General features: G+C 41.3%; 4 protein-coding genes across 5 annotated transcripts in view; 3 read left to right on the top strand and 1 right to left on the bottom strand.

Annotated features, from left to right (window-relative positions):
* Positions 1-408: 408 nt before the first annotated feature.
* Positions 409-12195, top strand: LOC105430219 (obg-like ATPase 1). Its single transcript, XM_089077134.1, is given in 12 exon segments — positions 409-483; positions 485-550; positions 553-616; positions 5133-5193; positions 6447-6574; positions 7782-7957; positions 9109-9186; positions 9282-9379; positions 9465-9605; positions 10987-11083; positions 11361-11483; positions 11564-12195. Coding segments are annotated over 12 exon segments (1218 nt in total). The 3' UTR covers positions 11675-12195.
* LOC105430218 (adenylate kinase 9-like) lies at positions 624-5122 on the top strand. The gene has a single exon (XM_011643664.3). The coding sequence runs from the start codon at positions 1148-1150 to the stop codon at positions 4943-4945; it is 3798 nt and encodes a 1265-aa protein (XP_011641966.3). The 5' UTR covers positions 624-1147; the 3' UTR covers positions 4946-5122.
* The window catches only part of LOC105430217 (uronyl 2-sulfotransferase), a 27407-nt gene continuing 22984 nt past the window's right edge, over positions 12140-16562 (bottom strand). The window contains exons 1-6 of one of the 2 annotated variants that reach the window (XM_011643663.3): positions 14614-15125; positions 13887-14087; positions 13392-13552; positions 13207-13275; positions 12836-12996; positions 12140-12729 (exon numbers count right to left, since the gene is read on the bottom strand). In XM_011643663.3, coding sequence (XP_011641965.2) covers positions 12533-12729; positions 12836-12996; positions 13207-13275; positions 13392-13552; positions 13887-14087; positions 14614-14793 — 969 coding nt within the window. In that variant the 5' untranslated portion in view covers positions 14794-15125 and the 3' untranslated portion in view covers positions 12140-12532. Of the gene's footprint in view, positions 12730-12835; positions 12997-13206; positions 13276-13391; positions 13553-13886; positions 14088-14613; positions 15126-16562 lie in introns of those variants that run through there. The other variant, XM_089077135.1, reaches the window with a different exon arrangement.
* The window catches only part of Nop17l (PIH1 domain-containing protein Nop17-like), a 4300-nt gene continuing 3682 nt past the window's right edge, over positions 15945-16562 (top strand). Inside the window, exon 1 of the mRNA XM_089077133.1 lies at positions 15945-16509. Within this exon, the coding sequence (XP_088933259.1) occupies positions 15985-16509 (525 nt within the window). The 5' untranslated portion in view covers positions 15945-15984. The remainder of the gene's footprint in view (positions 16510-16562) is intronic.

Raw genomic sequence — 16562 nt, 5'->3', positions numbered from 1 at the left:
CTCAATCTCGCGGTAAATACAGCAATCGCCCGCGATGTGCCGTCCGCATTAACTATAATTAGTCACCGCGAGCGTTCCGAGAGAGCGATGCCGGGGAGCGGGAATTCCGTATCTCGCTTTGCGCCCCGGGCGACGCACGCACACACGAAATATATTCGCAGCCGCGCTTGAGGTATTTCGGGGGATGCGAGATATCGACACGACGCGCACCCCCCCTCGGGCACCGTACGTCCCGCGTCCACGAGCGACAGACGAGGTTGCTATCTCGGCCGTTAGCTGATTATGCTCAGAACCACGCCTTGTGTGCGGCACTCGTTCCACATCTATTTTGCAGAAAAAAAAGAGAGAGAGAGAGAGAGAGAGAGAGAGAGAGAGAGTCGGTGGTTAAAATTCGTGTAACTTGTATTAATGCCGACGTTTTGTATGTCTAGCATGGCTCCGAAGAAACCCGAGGAACCTGAAAGGAAACCGCTTATCGGTCGCGGTTGGTACTAATTTAAAAATGGGCATAGTCGGGATACCAAACGTAGGGAAAGCGACTTTCTTCAACCGTTCTCCACCAAGAGCCAAGCAGCGGCTGAGAATTTTCCCTTCTGCACCATCGATCCCAATGAGAATAAGTATCTTGATGTACTCGCTTGAATCTTGAACAATATTATTATTAGAATTTAAGAGTCAAATACATATATTTCCTTTCTTGTGTGCTTTATACATATTATACAAATAACAGTTAAGTTATATCTTATCTATTAATGATTATATTTATTTTATTAGTCAACTAAATTTTCGATTTTAAATTGCATTATTTTTTTATATCGTACATACAACAAAATGGTAATTTAAACTACGCATGTAATATAAACAAATTTGCCTTCGCTTGTTTAACCTCGCTCGAATATAATTGACAAAATATTAAATTTAAATTATCGATACCAAATTACTGAGAATTAAAGAAAAATGTGCGACAAATTTTTTGGAAAAATCAAGAGAGGATCATACAGTTTTTGTTGACGAATCGTTTATCACGAAAAAAGATTTTCTACTATTGATCGAAGATTCCGAGTGCGTACAAAAAATTCCTACACCTTCCTCAATCGTATATCCAAAGGCAAATTTATATTATGCCTTTGGCGAGGATGTGCACCCGATGAAAAGAATTATCGCCGCTTCAAAGTTTTTCGGAAAGGATAAACTTTTATCGCAAGTTGTGTCTTGCGAAGAGGATCTCTTTGCGAATGAGGATCTTGATTTGGAAGACAAAGCTGTAAATTGTTATCTTAGAATTCACCCAGCGAGTTTCGTTATTTTTGGGAAACCAGGATTGAATTTTGCCGATGTGGCATCAGCGATAGCCGAAGCTCAGAACTGCGTTTTAATTTCGCCCATATCACTGATTCAGGAAGAGATCGCTGCTTGTACTGACAAAGGTCGATATATGAAAAGAATTTTGCGGCTCGGCAAATCTGTAGGACCGGAAATCCTGATGACTCTGATACGACGTAGAGTTGGAATGAGAGATGTCAGGCACAGAGGTTACGTTATTGGATATTTACCCTTCATTCCTAATGACCTAAGTTTCGTTTATTCCAATCTTGTTTTAGATGACACTTGCGAATTTTACGAAAACACAGCGGTTGAATCAAACGGTGAAGCAAACGAAGGTCGAATTACATCCGATGATTTAAGCTGCAAGACGAAATTCGATTACGAGGAAAGAATCTCACAACAGATTGATGAAATATTTACAACGTGGCCGATAAAACCTAAAATAATTATTTATCTCGTATGTCCGAAACAAGACGTTGCGAACGCGCTTCGGCGTACGAATCATCTGGCAGATGATAGTCTCAATGAAAGCGAATTCGCGATAAAACTATTCGAATCCGAACACGACGATTCGGATTCGTGTGACTTCTCTCAAGTTGCAAACGAACGATGGCTCGCGAATAATGATCAAAGTTTGATGAAAATAATATCCGATATAACGCGCAACGTCGAGATGCGATGTGATCTTTACGAGCGATTGGCGTTGCCAGTGATCGATAAATGGATCCTTACGCATGATCCTCAGCATGTGATCCGCGTGGACGGCCGCAGCTCCACGCAGCGAATACTTGAAATTGTCCAAACGCGTTTGTGCACTTTGGCATTACTGCCGTCGATCCTTCCAAGGGAAATGATCGAACAGAATGACGTACGTTTGCTGGAAACATCTCCGAAGATAAACGTGAGCGATGAGCTTGCGGTAGAATCCGCTGAGAAGGCTTTCGAGATTCTGAAGCAAAGAGAGATCGTGTCTTCCAGATTCCCCTGGAGACTTTCCGCGTGGAAGTTTTACTGTCCTGTTGAGCTGGCTCAAGGGCGAACCGTTAAGGGACTCCCGAAGCATGCGGTGCGATTTCTGAATAAGATCTTTTTCCTTTCTTCTCGGGAAGCCAAGAACTTATTCATCGAAAATCCGAGGACATTTTTATTGCCACCGAATCCGCGGCCAACCTGCAAAATAGCGGTATTTGGGCCAAAGTACTCTGGCAAATCGGAACTTAGCACAAAATTGGCAAAGATTTTCGGCGGAACAGTGATAAATGTCGATGAGGTTGTAAAAAAATCAATTAGACAATATGAAAAACCTCTGATTCGAGAATTACATGAGAACGATTCGAGTCCACAAATTTCGCTGAAGCCGTTTGACATATCAGCTGAAGAAAAGGCAGATATTATTATACAGAACATTAAGCGAATACCTCATGAAGAGCTGGAAGACGAACTTCGAAGAGATGGTGGATACATCGTGGACGGAATGTGTATGGACATCAAAGTCTGGCGAAAAATTGTTGACGACGCTAACATTATGTTTGAGGACATTGTCGTTTTGTTCGAAGACGAGCCGTACGCCTACTTGCTGAATAAATTTCTCATTCTCTCTCATCTCGATGATTCTCTAGATGACATGGAGGCGGATCGCGAGGAACATGTAGCATTGCGCGAAGATGCGGAATGGGAATACCTTGAGCATTTAACGCGATTTGAATCGGAGTGGGCAATATTCGAGCAACAAATTCCTGAATCGAGAGAAAACATAATAAAGTGTAATCTTGCAAATATTAAAGATGTAACGGAATATGTGGTAAATTGTATTAAACGTCGTTTTGATGTCACGATTACCGCACCGAATGTCGAAGAAAAAGATAAAGGCAATGAGATTCTGAAAGAAACGGCAGAAAACGATACGAACTTGGCTAATAAAAATACTAAAGAAAAGGAAAAAGAAAATCTCGCGTACACCGTCGATCTTGACACAGCTGAACGACTTCTCGAGTGCGGCTACTGTTTCTTCAGTTCTTTCGGTCGATGGTGTCCCGTGCAAATATACATCGACGAGATACCAATTCTAACGTTTCTATCGATGAAGGCTCGGGGCCAGATTTATCCAGTCGTACATCATCCGTATATTTATTTTTTTTCAGGCGAAGAAGCACTCAACGCTTTTTTAAAGAATTCCTCGAAGTATCTCGCACAGGATGTCCGTCCGTCGCTTCTTCCGCTTCGAATTTCCATCATCGGACCGCCGAAATGTGGGAAAACAACATTAGCGAATCGTTTAGCTAAAACATACGGTATGAAAGTAATTACCCGCGGCAAAGCGTTACGTCACATGTTGAAACACTACCCTTGGACCGAGTCGGCACGAATAATCGAAAATCAGCTTCGAGCTGGCCAGGCTGCTTCGATCGAATCTGTAACGCGTGCCATCGAGATGTCTTCCATAGGACCACGCGCGGCAACTCAAGGTTACGTTTTGGACGATTGCCCTTCGAATCGTAAGGAAGCCGAGCAATTAGCTATTTTAGGAATGCAGCCGATGATCGTGCTCGATCTCAAGGCGGATCTGGACTTCTGTCTCGAATGCCTCGCTTGGGATAGCGACGACACAAAAAGTCCATTGAATTTTTCCGCCGATTTCCTATCGCGGCGTTACGCCGACTGGAAAACGAACCAAGCGAGTTTTCGAGATTGGCTGAAAAAGTTTTCGCAGAACGTGGTCGAACTGGATGCTACCAAGAGTAAATGGTACGTGTGGACTCGCGCGGATCACGCGGTGCGCTGCCGATTTGCCGACATCGTGCTTTATTCTCGTGAGGCGAATCTGGACAAGGTTCACAATTTGAGACACATGTGCGTATCACCATATGAGTTCCGATCGCGACAGAGTCGATACGAGTCGTGTTGTCCCGTTTGCTTTTTCCGCGAGAATACCTTGAGGACTTCCGGTCAATTGGTGAACAGCCAAGGGATGGTCCAGTTCAGAGAATACTTTTATTGGATTTGTCCGCAACACATAGATACTTTTGTTAAAGATCCGCTGTATTATCTTTTGTCTGCCACTGTGCCTCTTCTAGATGAATTACCTCGAATACTGCAGGAGATAGTCGACACGGAACACGCTTGTTGGGCACAGCGTCTTCAAGTCGGCGGGTTGTGCCTAGTAACTTACGTCGATGGTTTACCGGAGCGCAACTTGACACGAGGCAGAGTCGATTTAGGTGTTATCTTCAAAGATAAGGTATATCTCTTCTGCAACGAAGAGTGTCGCGAAAAGTTTCTCACGCGGCCCGGCAAGTACTCCGAAATGGATATTGCTTTCCCTCGCGAACTTCCGCCGATCGAAGTGAGACATTTGCCGGACCGGGGCTTCCTGGAGCAAACAGTGGCGGAAACGCTGGTCGAGGCTGTAAATCTAGTCGCCGCTCGTCGTCCGAAGATAGCCGGTCTATCGGCAGTTGCCAGCGCGGCCGTTTGCATCGGCGTTTACTTGAAGATGCACAACGCAGTCGAGAACTCAATCGAAATGGATATTTATGAAGCTGCGAGCAAGCGAATCGCGGAACGAAATAGAATTATAGAGATCGCTACCGACGCTATGAAGAGAAAGCAGAATCCTTAAATATCTGTATCAAAATAATTTCGTTCAAATATCTCGTTATGCATCATTACATTTCATATCGATACGTATATCTAAATTAATCTTTATTATCTTATTATCTGATAAATATATATTTTTATTTGAAAAGCATATTATTTTTACATTGTCAAGAATTTAAGCTATCGAACTTCTTTTTTTTTTCCAGCACGTCGCGTTCCAGTACCCGATGCGAGGTTTGACTATCTCTGCGAGTACTTTAAACCGGCTAGGTAAGAAACAGCGACGAATGTTCCCAAAGTACATTGAACATAGCGGGTAAATGTGTATAACAGAATGGGAGCATATAGTACCGCGTAAAGATGCACCCTTGTGAAGGGAAACGAGTCGGAATAACCGGGGACATTTCCATACTTCTTCGCTTTTATTCTCCGGGAGGAAGACGGGAGACGAAGGGGAGGAAGAGGACGAGGGGCGATCTGCAATGCAGATTGGTCTAAATTCATCTACGAAACGCGAGGTCCCCGTTCGCTGCACCATTCCTTATTCGCCTTAGCACGTGATGCGGCATTCTTAATGCGAGCAATGTCGACGGTGGATTTTCGAATAAAACAATCGGCCAAATAACACGACGTCGGCGTCCACGGATGATGGCACTTTGAAAATAATATAGCATCGATCGCAAAACCGGCAAGCCGGTCATTTTCGATCACGATCGTAGGCGTGATCGACGTGCCATCGCGCGCGCGTGCGAGAGAGAGAGAGAGAGAGAGAGAGAACGCGCGACTCTCGTTGCCCGGCGAGAGAGTCGAGGCAGTTAATAAAACTCCGCTCTCCTCGGTCGGGCTTCATGCGCGAATGCCTAAATGTAAATCGTGCTTGTCTTGCGCCAGATTCGACGGGAATCGGGGACATTGAAAATGCGAAACAGCGTCGGATCAAAGAGCGGCCGATTCATCGGTGCCTCTCGCCCGCCCTATTACCGTTTGCGTTCTCGTCGTCTATGTATCGGACCGACCCCCGACTACCGGCACGTGTCAGATGATTCGACGATCCGTGATGAAAGCCGGCTAATACGCCGTCTCCCTCCCTCCTTCCTTCCCTACCTCCCTACCTCCCTACCTCCCTCCCTCTTCCCCCAGTTTACTTCCACTTTCGCCAACGCCTCCCTTCAAAGGCTAATTGTTTAATGAGCCCGTTGGCATTAGCATTTAAATACACCTCGTTGTCACTGTCGTCCCTCCCGTTTCCATTCTGCGCGCGTGCACATCACGCGGCACATGCCTTCGACCTTTAATTCGCGATCATCAGTGACCTCCAGTTGCGAGGGACTCGGCGCGTGGACGCGACAAGCGTGGCCCGCGTGTCCTCGAAATAATCCACCCCCCCCCCCCTCGTGTAATGACAGATTACATATTTAAGCCCAGATTTAGATTCCGATGGGGTTTTAGATTGAATAAAGCTGCGCCGTCCGACATTCGGTTTGCGTCGGATGATAATTGTAATTAGAAATTTGATTTTTCAGCAAAGTCCCGGCCTTCCTGCACGTAATGGACATCGCCGGGCTGGTGAAAGGCGCCTCCGAGGGACAAGGCTTAGGAAACAGTTTTCTCTCGCATATCGGAGCTTGCGACGGCATATTTCATCTTTGTCGTGAGTTACATCACCACTTGAAATGTTTGCCGTTCGTCGCCACCCTCGTCCAATGTTCACTTGATTTGTTTCCGTCATTAATATCGTTTTAACGTTCGCGCTGATATATGCGATACACCCTCGTAAATGAATAAACAAATAAATAAATCGCAGAGAGGGACTTGTTTTCACGGAATACATTTCGAGATCGTGATAAAAGCGATTACGGCGAAAGAGGGAAATGTTCGTCGATGAGATCGAGAGATTAGTCTCGAGGGATATTTATTTAGCTTTCTGTTGAACGTGTAATCGCAAATGTAAACTTATTTTTATGACACACACACACACACACACACACTTCGTCAGCGTTACCTATCTTGTTATCTATCTTTGTTATCTATCTTCATGGAAATGCATTCTTTCTACGATAAGACCGAACAACTTGGGCTTATTTTTTAACAAATATCTTTGCCGCATCTGTAAATAATAAATAATAAATGAAGTAAGAAATAATGGCGATGTGTATATTTAAAAGATTACAAAAGATAACTTTGTATAGAATTTATGCTTGATTGTCAGCACATATTTAGTGTGACAATTTTGACCAATTATTCTAGAAAGAAATTTAATTTGAGATGTAGTAATAATAATTCTGTCGTAAAATATGAAACTTAGATATTTGGAATATCAGATATCGCAATTTTCTTTATAACAATATGTTCTGAGATAATTAAAATTATATTGTAACTTTTTGTTACTATATTTTTTTAAATGGAAAGTACGAAAATATATGGAAAAATAAAAAAGTGGAGGTGTCTTGTAACGAAAGAAAAAGCACATACTGTAAATAAAATTTCTCATGCGCAAGGAATGTAAGAATGTTGTAATCCATGTACTTTACATGGCGATAATGTAGCACGTGGTAATTCGCCGAACCTCTGCTGATTCGTCAGAGCGAGAAAACGATTGTTAAGTGTATATTATATTCGTATTGAAAATAACATTTCGAGGTAGTTCTGCCGGTTAATACGCCTTGGCAGGCCGCTGACAGGTGGTAATTTTTTCAATTAAACCAACCCGGCAATCTTCGCGTGGCGGTGGCGGCGCGGCGGCTCGCTAAAAACGCCGACATGCGAGTTTCGCATTGAGGCGAGCGTCACGGGCATCGCAGTCCCAGTTTCGGGATTACGTTCGCCCGCGAAATCTGAATTCACTTGTATCGTATTAGGTGCCTTTGAGGACGACGATGTCACCCATGTGGAGGGTGACGTCAACCCCGTGAGAGATCTCGACATCATCAGCGAGGAGTTACGACTGAAGGACGTGGAGTTCTTGAATGTACACCTCGAGAAGCTCGAAAAACTTGTAATACGTGGTAACGACAAGAAGCTGAAGCCTGAATATGTGAGTAACCTAATTATCATGTTTCAAAAATCTCTTCTGAAAGAAAAAAAAAGCATCGCAAAAATGTATCTTCGGTATTTTTCTAATTCTTAGAAATGAAAAACAGATAAAAAGTAAGTTAAATCGAGGTCAAAAATTAATTTACATTAGTAAATTGACATTGGGACGTTTATTGTTTACTCTGTGTTTACTCTGTATTCTCCGCATATAGAATAGCATACATTATCCTAAGCTATCGCGATTTCGTACTGGAAGGCAGAGTCAAAAATTGCTACAATATTGATAACAGTCCAATTGACCTATTTCCATTGTTGCGTAAACAACATGCTTACTTCCTACAAACGAGAATATACAATCGCGAATATAGAAAGCGAATCACGAGATTCGCATTTGATGCACTCGACCGTTAATTTTTCTCACGGTGTAACGCTTCACTTGTTACATATCAAAATTTACGCATATTTATACGATACCATGAGGTCGTAATGTGACATAGGTATATATTCCTGATACTACTTACATTTCTGAAAGACCAACATCCTCTATTTATTATATATATATATATATATATATATATATATATATATATACACTCGATTTCTCACTTACTCAAACTACTTTTTATCACGAGAGTCTAAGGAATTTCCTTGCGTTCTTTCCCCTTCATTCAATGTTCATACGAGACACATAAACGTCTACCGAGTACAGTTACAGCCCCCTTTGTCAGGCTAACTACGAAATTACCGAGAAAATTAAGAGAACGCGGGCGAAGCAAGGCTTCCTGGAACGAGTCGATCGTCGGATCACCCTCCTTCCGCGGATTGACCCACGGCAATTACCGATCTCCCCCTCGTTCCCGACTTTGCAATTTGGCAAAAGTTTTCGAGAATTCGAAGCTACCTTTTCGTCCCCCTCTCTCTTTCTCTCTCGGCAGGACTAATGGGATCCGCGGCGCTCGACTAGTCCAGTACGATCCTCTAATCACGATTCGATCGCGAAATTATCCTACTCGATGGCCCGCGTTCGTGCATCCAAATGTCTGGCGAGATTGACGAATGTCGAAATTGTTACGTTTGATTGTCGAGGAATAAGCCTTTACGCAACGGGAGCCTGAGGGGGTCTCGGATTAAATGGAAATTTTCATTTCGCAGGACACGCTTCTGAAGGTAAAAGGTGTTCTGGCGGACGAAAAGAAACACATCAGGTTCGCAGATTGGAGTGCCAACGATGTGAGTTGAAAAATTTTACATATATTCCGTTGTGAATTATTTAAAAGAGAGCTTTTTATTTCTTTCTTCTTTACATCACGTTTTCAAACTTTTAGATCGAAGTGCTGAACAAATATCTGTTTCTCACGTCAAAACCAATTATCTATTTGGTGAACCTATCGGAAAAGGATTACATACGTAAGAAGAATAAATGGTACGTGATTTAAAAGAAACGGCGGTGCGAGACCATATTCCCACTTGTCCACAATCGTTATATCTTTTTCAATTCTTTCCAACAGGTTAATCAAAATAAAAGAATGGGTCGACAAGAACGATCCGGGTGCGGTGTTAATCCCTTTCAGCGGCATCTTCGAAAACAAGATTCTCGACATGGACGAGGCGGAGCGCGCAAAATACTTCGAGGAACACAAAGTCACCAGGTCGATATCCACCAGTTTCCGCAGTCCGTTATAACGATTATTAACTTTTACCCTCTAAATGTTGTTGTGTCGCGCTCGCAAATAAAAGGGTACAGACCCGCGTCGTTTACCGCCGCCTTAAAACTTAGAGAAACTCGGTAGTCTGCGGCTCGCATACGTCGCTCGTTGCCAAGTTGGGGACGAAGCGCCGCAAGATTGCAGGGAAAAAAAGGTGGTCGGACGTTCGTAAAATCCGACGCGAGCGCGGGGTCTCCCTCGACCGACTTTCGGTTCCCACATTTAGCTATGCACCGAGTTATTCTCTAACGGTAATAATAATGGTGGGCACGCTCGGCGTCTAGACTCAGTCCCACTCTCACCATGTAGGACGGCTAATAAAAACCGTGGCCGGCTCGGCGCATTATATTTTTACGAACGGCTATTCAAATTCTTGCAAAATTGCATAAAAACCCCTCCCGCCCCTCGCGGGCACGCCGGTATAATCGAGATGGTGGGTGGAGCGAGAAATAATCGGCGGTGGTTCGGCAATTCGATTGGTTAGCGGGTCATTTGTACCCTAGGGCGGTACGTGCGTTGCACGTGGTATGTACACGCGTGTGTAACTTGCGTCGCAAAATCTCTTTTTCCCCCCCCCTTTTTTTTTTACTTGTCAGAGTAAATTTTAATCGAGCTTACACGGTACAATTATAGTAATGAGCCGAGGCCTTACAATTAGGGCATTCAACAACGTGAAATTAAATCGGATATCGCTGGAAAATATTTTGATAAGCAAAAAAGAAACATGGACGTTGGGAAATATCTAAATATTTAAAAGATACAAGAATGAGCAAGGATGGAATATATATTTTCTGTAATATTCGTTATATAATATTTTACTCGGATTTTCGCGCGGCAGCGTGGAAGCATAAGAGAATCCGTTAAGTTATCCCAAGTCTGCCTAATAATCGGGGAATTCAAACGAAGGGACGGAAGATACCGTGATTTTATTTCCGAGACCGCAGATAACTGAGGGGGACACCGGGAGAATAGGTCCCCGCCAGAGTCAGAATGATAAAATTGCGGTATTAAGTCGTTCGGCTTTATGTGTATTCTCTGAACTCTCGGACTTTCGTCGGGTCTAACGCGCGTTTGGACAGGATGGCTCCACTTGCGCCAACCTGTCATTAGACGATATTTGGCCCGAGACAATCTTATTCCAGAACATGATGCTCGGACACCTCCCGCCTTGACTGCGGATGCGCGTCATTTTTTTTCGTGATTCGTGATTCGCGGAATGTGGAAGAACTTATGTCTCATTGTGTTCGGTGTGAGCGCGACAGATAGATAATAAAACCATCTCAATGAAAAAGCACATTTACTTATATCTTTTATTTCTGTTCAGTGCACTCGACAAAATCATTGTACAAGGATACAAAGCGCTACAGCTGCAATATTTCTTCACATCCGGACATGATGAAGTGAAAGCGTGGACAATTCAGGTAAGCACAGATTCATATTATAATAAAGATTGTATATTGTTTTATTAAATTTTATATTAATGTCAATAAAAATTTATAAAATAATTTAAAATTACATATTATTAAATATTATTGATATTCATAAGAAAGATGTATCGTCTTTTTTTTATCCATTTATTATAACGTGACTGACGTAAATAAATTAAATTTTATCTGCGTCAGTTTAATTTGTCGATATTTATTAATATAATAATTTATTAACACAACAATATAAAAATATGTTCTGTTTGTTTCTCAGAGAGGTACGAAAGCACCACAAGCTGCTGGAAAAATACACACGGATTTTGAAAAGGGATTCATCATGGCAGAAGTGATGAAATTCGAAGATTTCAAAAATGAGGGTTCGGAAGCAGCAGTGAAAGTAAAACAATTTTTATATTATTAGACACTACACAATATGTTTCCTATCTGATTATTAAATACTTTTCATTTTCTTACTAGGCCGCAGGAAAATATAGACAGCAGGGACGTAACTACGTAGTTGAGGATGGTGATATTATTTTCTTCAAATTCAACGCGGGTGCCGGATTAAAGGATGCAAAAAAGAAGTGATGGCACGCGTTTCTCATGTTGTTGCTCGTCCATCTGTACATCAACATGATCCTGTTATCTTGTTGCATGCATCATCCACGCGTCAATCAATCTAATCCGCTTCCCGATCCTCCATGATTTTTTCATTTATGATAAGTATATACATTGATGACAACAATGATAATTATTTTTATATTTTTATCCCACGTAAGAAATTAATCGTGCTCACGATATGTTTGCAAGATATTTTATTAAAATGAAATGTCTTGTTTAAAATTACGTGCAGAAAACACACTCAATATCTGCATATGTTTCTTTTTAAAAGAACATTTTTGTGCAAAAGAAAGGTGGCACTTTGATGTTTATTTGTGTGTACATAATTAGCTTTTCGTAGAACGCATTATGTATTTTTTATTTTTATGAAAATACGCAGACAAAAAAAGGAAGAAAAATGAAAAAAAAAGGGAAGAACGTGTACGTAGAGCATTTCTTTGTACTCTTCTGTATTTATTCTACAAATATTAAACTACATTGACGTAAAAGGATTGCAGCGTCCTCGTAATTTGTAAATATGCTGTATGTGTATCAAGTTACGACAGTTATTCTAATGAACTACTATCGATAAACATTAAATATATATTTGCGCAACATAATCGCGATGATTTATCCTCTACGTAGGATGATGTATGTGATTACACAGTCAACCTCTAGATGGCACGAGAAATTCACATTTTGCTTCTTTGGTATAACAATTATACAAAGTTATAGAAAAAATGATTCCTAATTTTCTCTCCATCGTCCTTTTAAGGCAATATAAATGTCGTAAGAGAAAAAAATATTCTTTTGATTATTTGCATCATGATTGGTGTTAATGAGAATTTACTTTTTGATCACTTTATCTCCTTTTATTGGATCACGTTTCCAGCTGTTGTTAAAAACTTGATCAAAAAGTCGAGATTTTAGCCACTGATAAAATTCTATCTCTTGCGCAAGCACTTTGTTTAAGACTGCGTCCTTGAATCGGGAAAGGACTGCGTCCTTTGTTGAGGAAATGGGCCAATGCCTCTCTTTTGGTCCTGTATAATATGAAAAATAGATATAAAATATCGGACAGAGAGGGACGCTCGATCGGTAAGATACATCATATAGGTATATGAACAGTAAACATTTATGAGCACTTACGAAAATGATCATAGATACGTGTAGCATCCTTAAAAAAATAAGGAAATTCGACTGTGAACGCGTTTAACGACTCCTCCATGTAATCTAATATGCCAACAACAGGATACCATCGAATAACATTTGCTTTAGCTCGCTCCATTGCCCACGTGTTATTTTGTTCTCTAGATGAAAATGTGTGTAGCATAAAAATCAACAGCATTTAATTTTTTTCATTCTACCTTATTTTTCTCCGCAAAGATGCTTATCTTTATTTAATGTCTAAATAAATCGGTAAAGAAATGCTTGTGCTTTGTACACAATAAAATATTGCGAGAAATTGTGAGATTTACTAGATTTTTTTTCAATATAATAAAAATGTCAACCATACTCACATACAACGCGGATCCTGTCCGCAAAAATAAGATATAACTCCATGGTAAAACAGTTTTTCTTTTTTGTACCTAAATCAAAACAAAATATTGTTTTAATATAGAATTTTATTACTTTTCGATGTCTTCTCCCTCCTCCTCTCTCTTTCTTCCTCAATTTTTAAAACAACATTCTATTTTATATATACCTCTGCCAAACTTGTGGATCCAATGGATTTCTCACTAAAGATATAAAAGTGGGTCCTTGCCGTCCAAATTCCGAGAAATTTATGAACCTTACGTCTCCATCAAAAGTTAAAGGAATAGCTTCTTGTCTGATGATACTCGTAATTTCTTCTACCAACAACTCCTGTCGAATCAAAAACATGTTATGATGGCAACGTGAATAAATTAAAAAAAAAAAAATATTAAATGTCGTAAGAGGAAAAAAATATTCTTTTGATTATTTTGCAAAAGGTCTGTTACATCAAAGAGCGACATTATTGTATCCGATATGATGTAAAAATGCATGAAATTCGTGAATAATAATCTTTATAATTAATATTAATTTAATATTTTTATATTCTGAAATAAATAGCGCATATAAAATTTTTATTTTTTTTAAACAAATTAGATCCGGCATTTCGATTTGTATTAACTTTTAGGCCAACGTGAAATCTAGGGAGAAATTTCGAATTTCGAACCTGCTGCGAATTCGACAAGAGTCCGTGGTCACTCGACGGCAGGCGTATGTGCTTGAAAGCATTGTATCCCTGCAACCGCTGCAGGATCAGCACCATCAACTCGGCGCCCGCACCAGGTATGCGTGTCAGCATGAGGACGTGCTTCTGCTTGTATGGCAAGTCATCCAATTCGGCGAGGGAAGGTGTGACGTACCGGTGCGTCTGTTCGGAACGATCGTGTCAAGCGTTACTTCGTGCGATCGTAGCATTTTGCGAACGTGAACAAGCAGATCAATATCCTATCCATATAAAATCGGAAGCAATTGATCACGTGGAATCAATCATGTGTGAACTGGAGAGAATTCGGAGGTATTCGGTACGATCAATGTAATGGAATTTCCGTAATGTAATGGAATTTCCTAGTAATAGTATTCGCTTTCGCTGCATCGCGCACAACTCACGCTCGAGGAATGCATTCTCACGTTGCGCAAGCACGACTCATCTCCGGTACATTGTTCCGAAATCCGCATTCACCGCTCGCTCATTAATTATTAATTAAATACAGAATTAAAATCGAGATAATTGCACGCGTTCTGGCTTGATATAGCACCTGGAAAACACTCGATTTCTAAGATCAAGCGAATATTTTAAAGTATAGAGGACACAGCACGGAGAATTTTTTTTTTTTTTTTTTTTCAATTGAAACGCTGGATCGACGCAATCTGATCCGAGTCTTATTTGGCTTCACCTGATTGCGGGTGATCCATGGATCATCGGCAGGCGCCGCTTCCTGCTCCTTCGATGCGCTACGTTTCTCGACGGTAATCGCGGGCCCGACGAAATCCGTGGACGATCTCGCGTTCAGAACGATAAAGACTATTGTCAGACACGTCAAAAGCAATAGCAGAAAACCGCGATTTCGACGCATTCTCTTAAGTCGCCCGAATGTATTTTCGATATGTGTGTGTGTGTGTGTGTGGGGCTTCGTAGATTTTTTTTCTTCCGAGAGAAAACTCGGCGCACACGCGGATTATCGAGGCCACCGTCGAGTAACTGAGGAGAATGTTAGTGGGTCAGGACTCCGCAAACTGCATGATCTCTACATCTTCGCCGCAGCCTACGACCCCCACCGATCGGTTGATTGGGTGAAACGCAACATTTCACTTTCCAATGCGTGCTGCAACGAGCAGTCGTGTTAGCACATGACTAATCCCTAAGAGCGCCCTTGGTCAAGCTTAACTTATCTAATATAATAATAATAACGCCAAATTATCTTGTTAAAACGGATGGAATTATTTGTGTTTTGTCGTTCGACAAGTGGAAAAGATTAATTAGATTAAAGGCGGAATTATATTAAATATTTTGCTGCGAGTAATTCTGATTCTGATTCTGATGGGTTGAAATATGTTAATCTTGATCTTATGAAATTATGTGAAAGTTTAAGATAAAAATAGACTTAACAAAAATTTTATTTTTAATATTTAAATCATGGAAAGAAGAGGATTCCCTTTGAATAACGTATTACAAGCAGAAATTAAAGTAACAATTTCGTTCGAGTAATCGATCGTCCAGCAGACGAAAAAATTGTTTGTCAGTCATTTTGAATTTTAAGTTTTTTTTTTAAATTAAATAAACAAAAAGATAATTTCTTGGAAAAGGAAATTTTAGATCTAATTTTCGAATATATATATATATATATATATATATTAAAATAATATGAAACATTTTCCACTTTTTTCTTTTTTAAAAAAACTGATTTTTGACAGAACACCAATCTGAAGGTGACAACTACAAATTTGGCTACATTTAAATGGCCACAAACCGATGATAAATTTTTTTCGGTTTCCTTGTTTCGAACTGTCGTTACATTTTATTGTTACATGTGTCAACGAAATTTATATAGCAGACATTTGTAAAATTTGTTTTCGACAAGCGAACAAGGAGGGATTCCTCGACAATAGGAATACATTGTGTCGTTCGAAAGCGTTGCTGATCGAACAGGCTCATCGGACAAGCCGGGTGCCGGGACCGGCCGGTGCGGTGGCGCAACGATCCACGTGTTACACGCTCTTCTCGATCTTTCTACCGACGGGTCTATTTGTAAACAGCGCGACGTAAGATGGACGTGTACGAGTCCCGCAGAAACGACTGGGAAGATTTCGACGTGTCACGGGAGGAGCTGAAGAACATAGCCGACTGCCTGAAGAAGGAGGAGTTTCGCAAGCTGCTGATCGAATACGCGGAGGAGGTGGCCGACCCGGATAACAGGAAGCTCTACGAGAAGGAGATCACCCAGCTCGAGAAGGAGCGGGGCGTAGATGTGACGTTCGTTAACCCCGAGCCCGGTTACGTCATTAAAACCAGTGTGAATGGTGACAGGAAGTGCTTTCTGAACATCAGCAAGAACGACGTTGTCGCGCGGCCGACCAGTCAACCCTCGTACGAGCAGGGTCATCGTGGTTTACAGTGGTCTATTCCGTATACGTTGATACCACCGCGTTATGACCTTGACAAGAAGAATGTGCGCTGCATGGTGTTCGACGTGGTCTTCCACCCGGACACCATCTATCTGGCGTCCAAGAACGCTCGCTTCCGCGAGATCGTCAACAACACGGCGATGGACGGTGTGGAGAGTAACTTTAAGGTTCTTATTGTATATTTAAAAAATTACACTGCGATTTTGTTTTTGTAATTGCT

The sequence above is a fragment of the Pogonomyrmex barbatus genome, unplaced genomic scaffold, assembly GCF_055798465.1.
Source record: "Pogonomyrmex barbatus isolate J1 unplaced genomic scaffold, ASM5579846v1 scaffold2, whole genome shotgun sequence".
In the NCBI taxonomy this organism is placed as follows: Eukaryota; Metazoa; Arthropoda; class Insecta; order Hymenoptera; family Formicidae; genus Pogonomyrmex; species Pogonomyrmex barbatus.
The sequence above is the reverse complement of the archived record's forward strand: the minus strand, read 5'-3'. Positions and strand labels throughout refer to the sequence as shown.

Bases quoted from the DNA above. Each gene is read 5' to 3' on its own strand.
- LOC105430218 (XM_011643664.3), top strand. From the start codon at position 1,148: ATGAAAAGAATTATCGCCGCTTCAAAGTTTTTCGGAAAGGATAAACTT.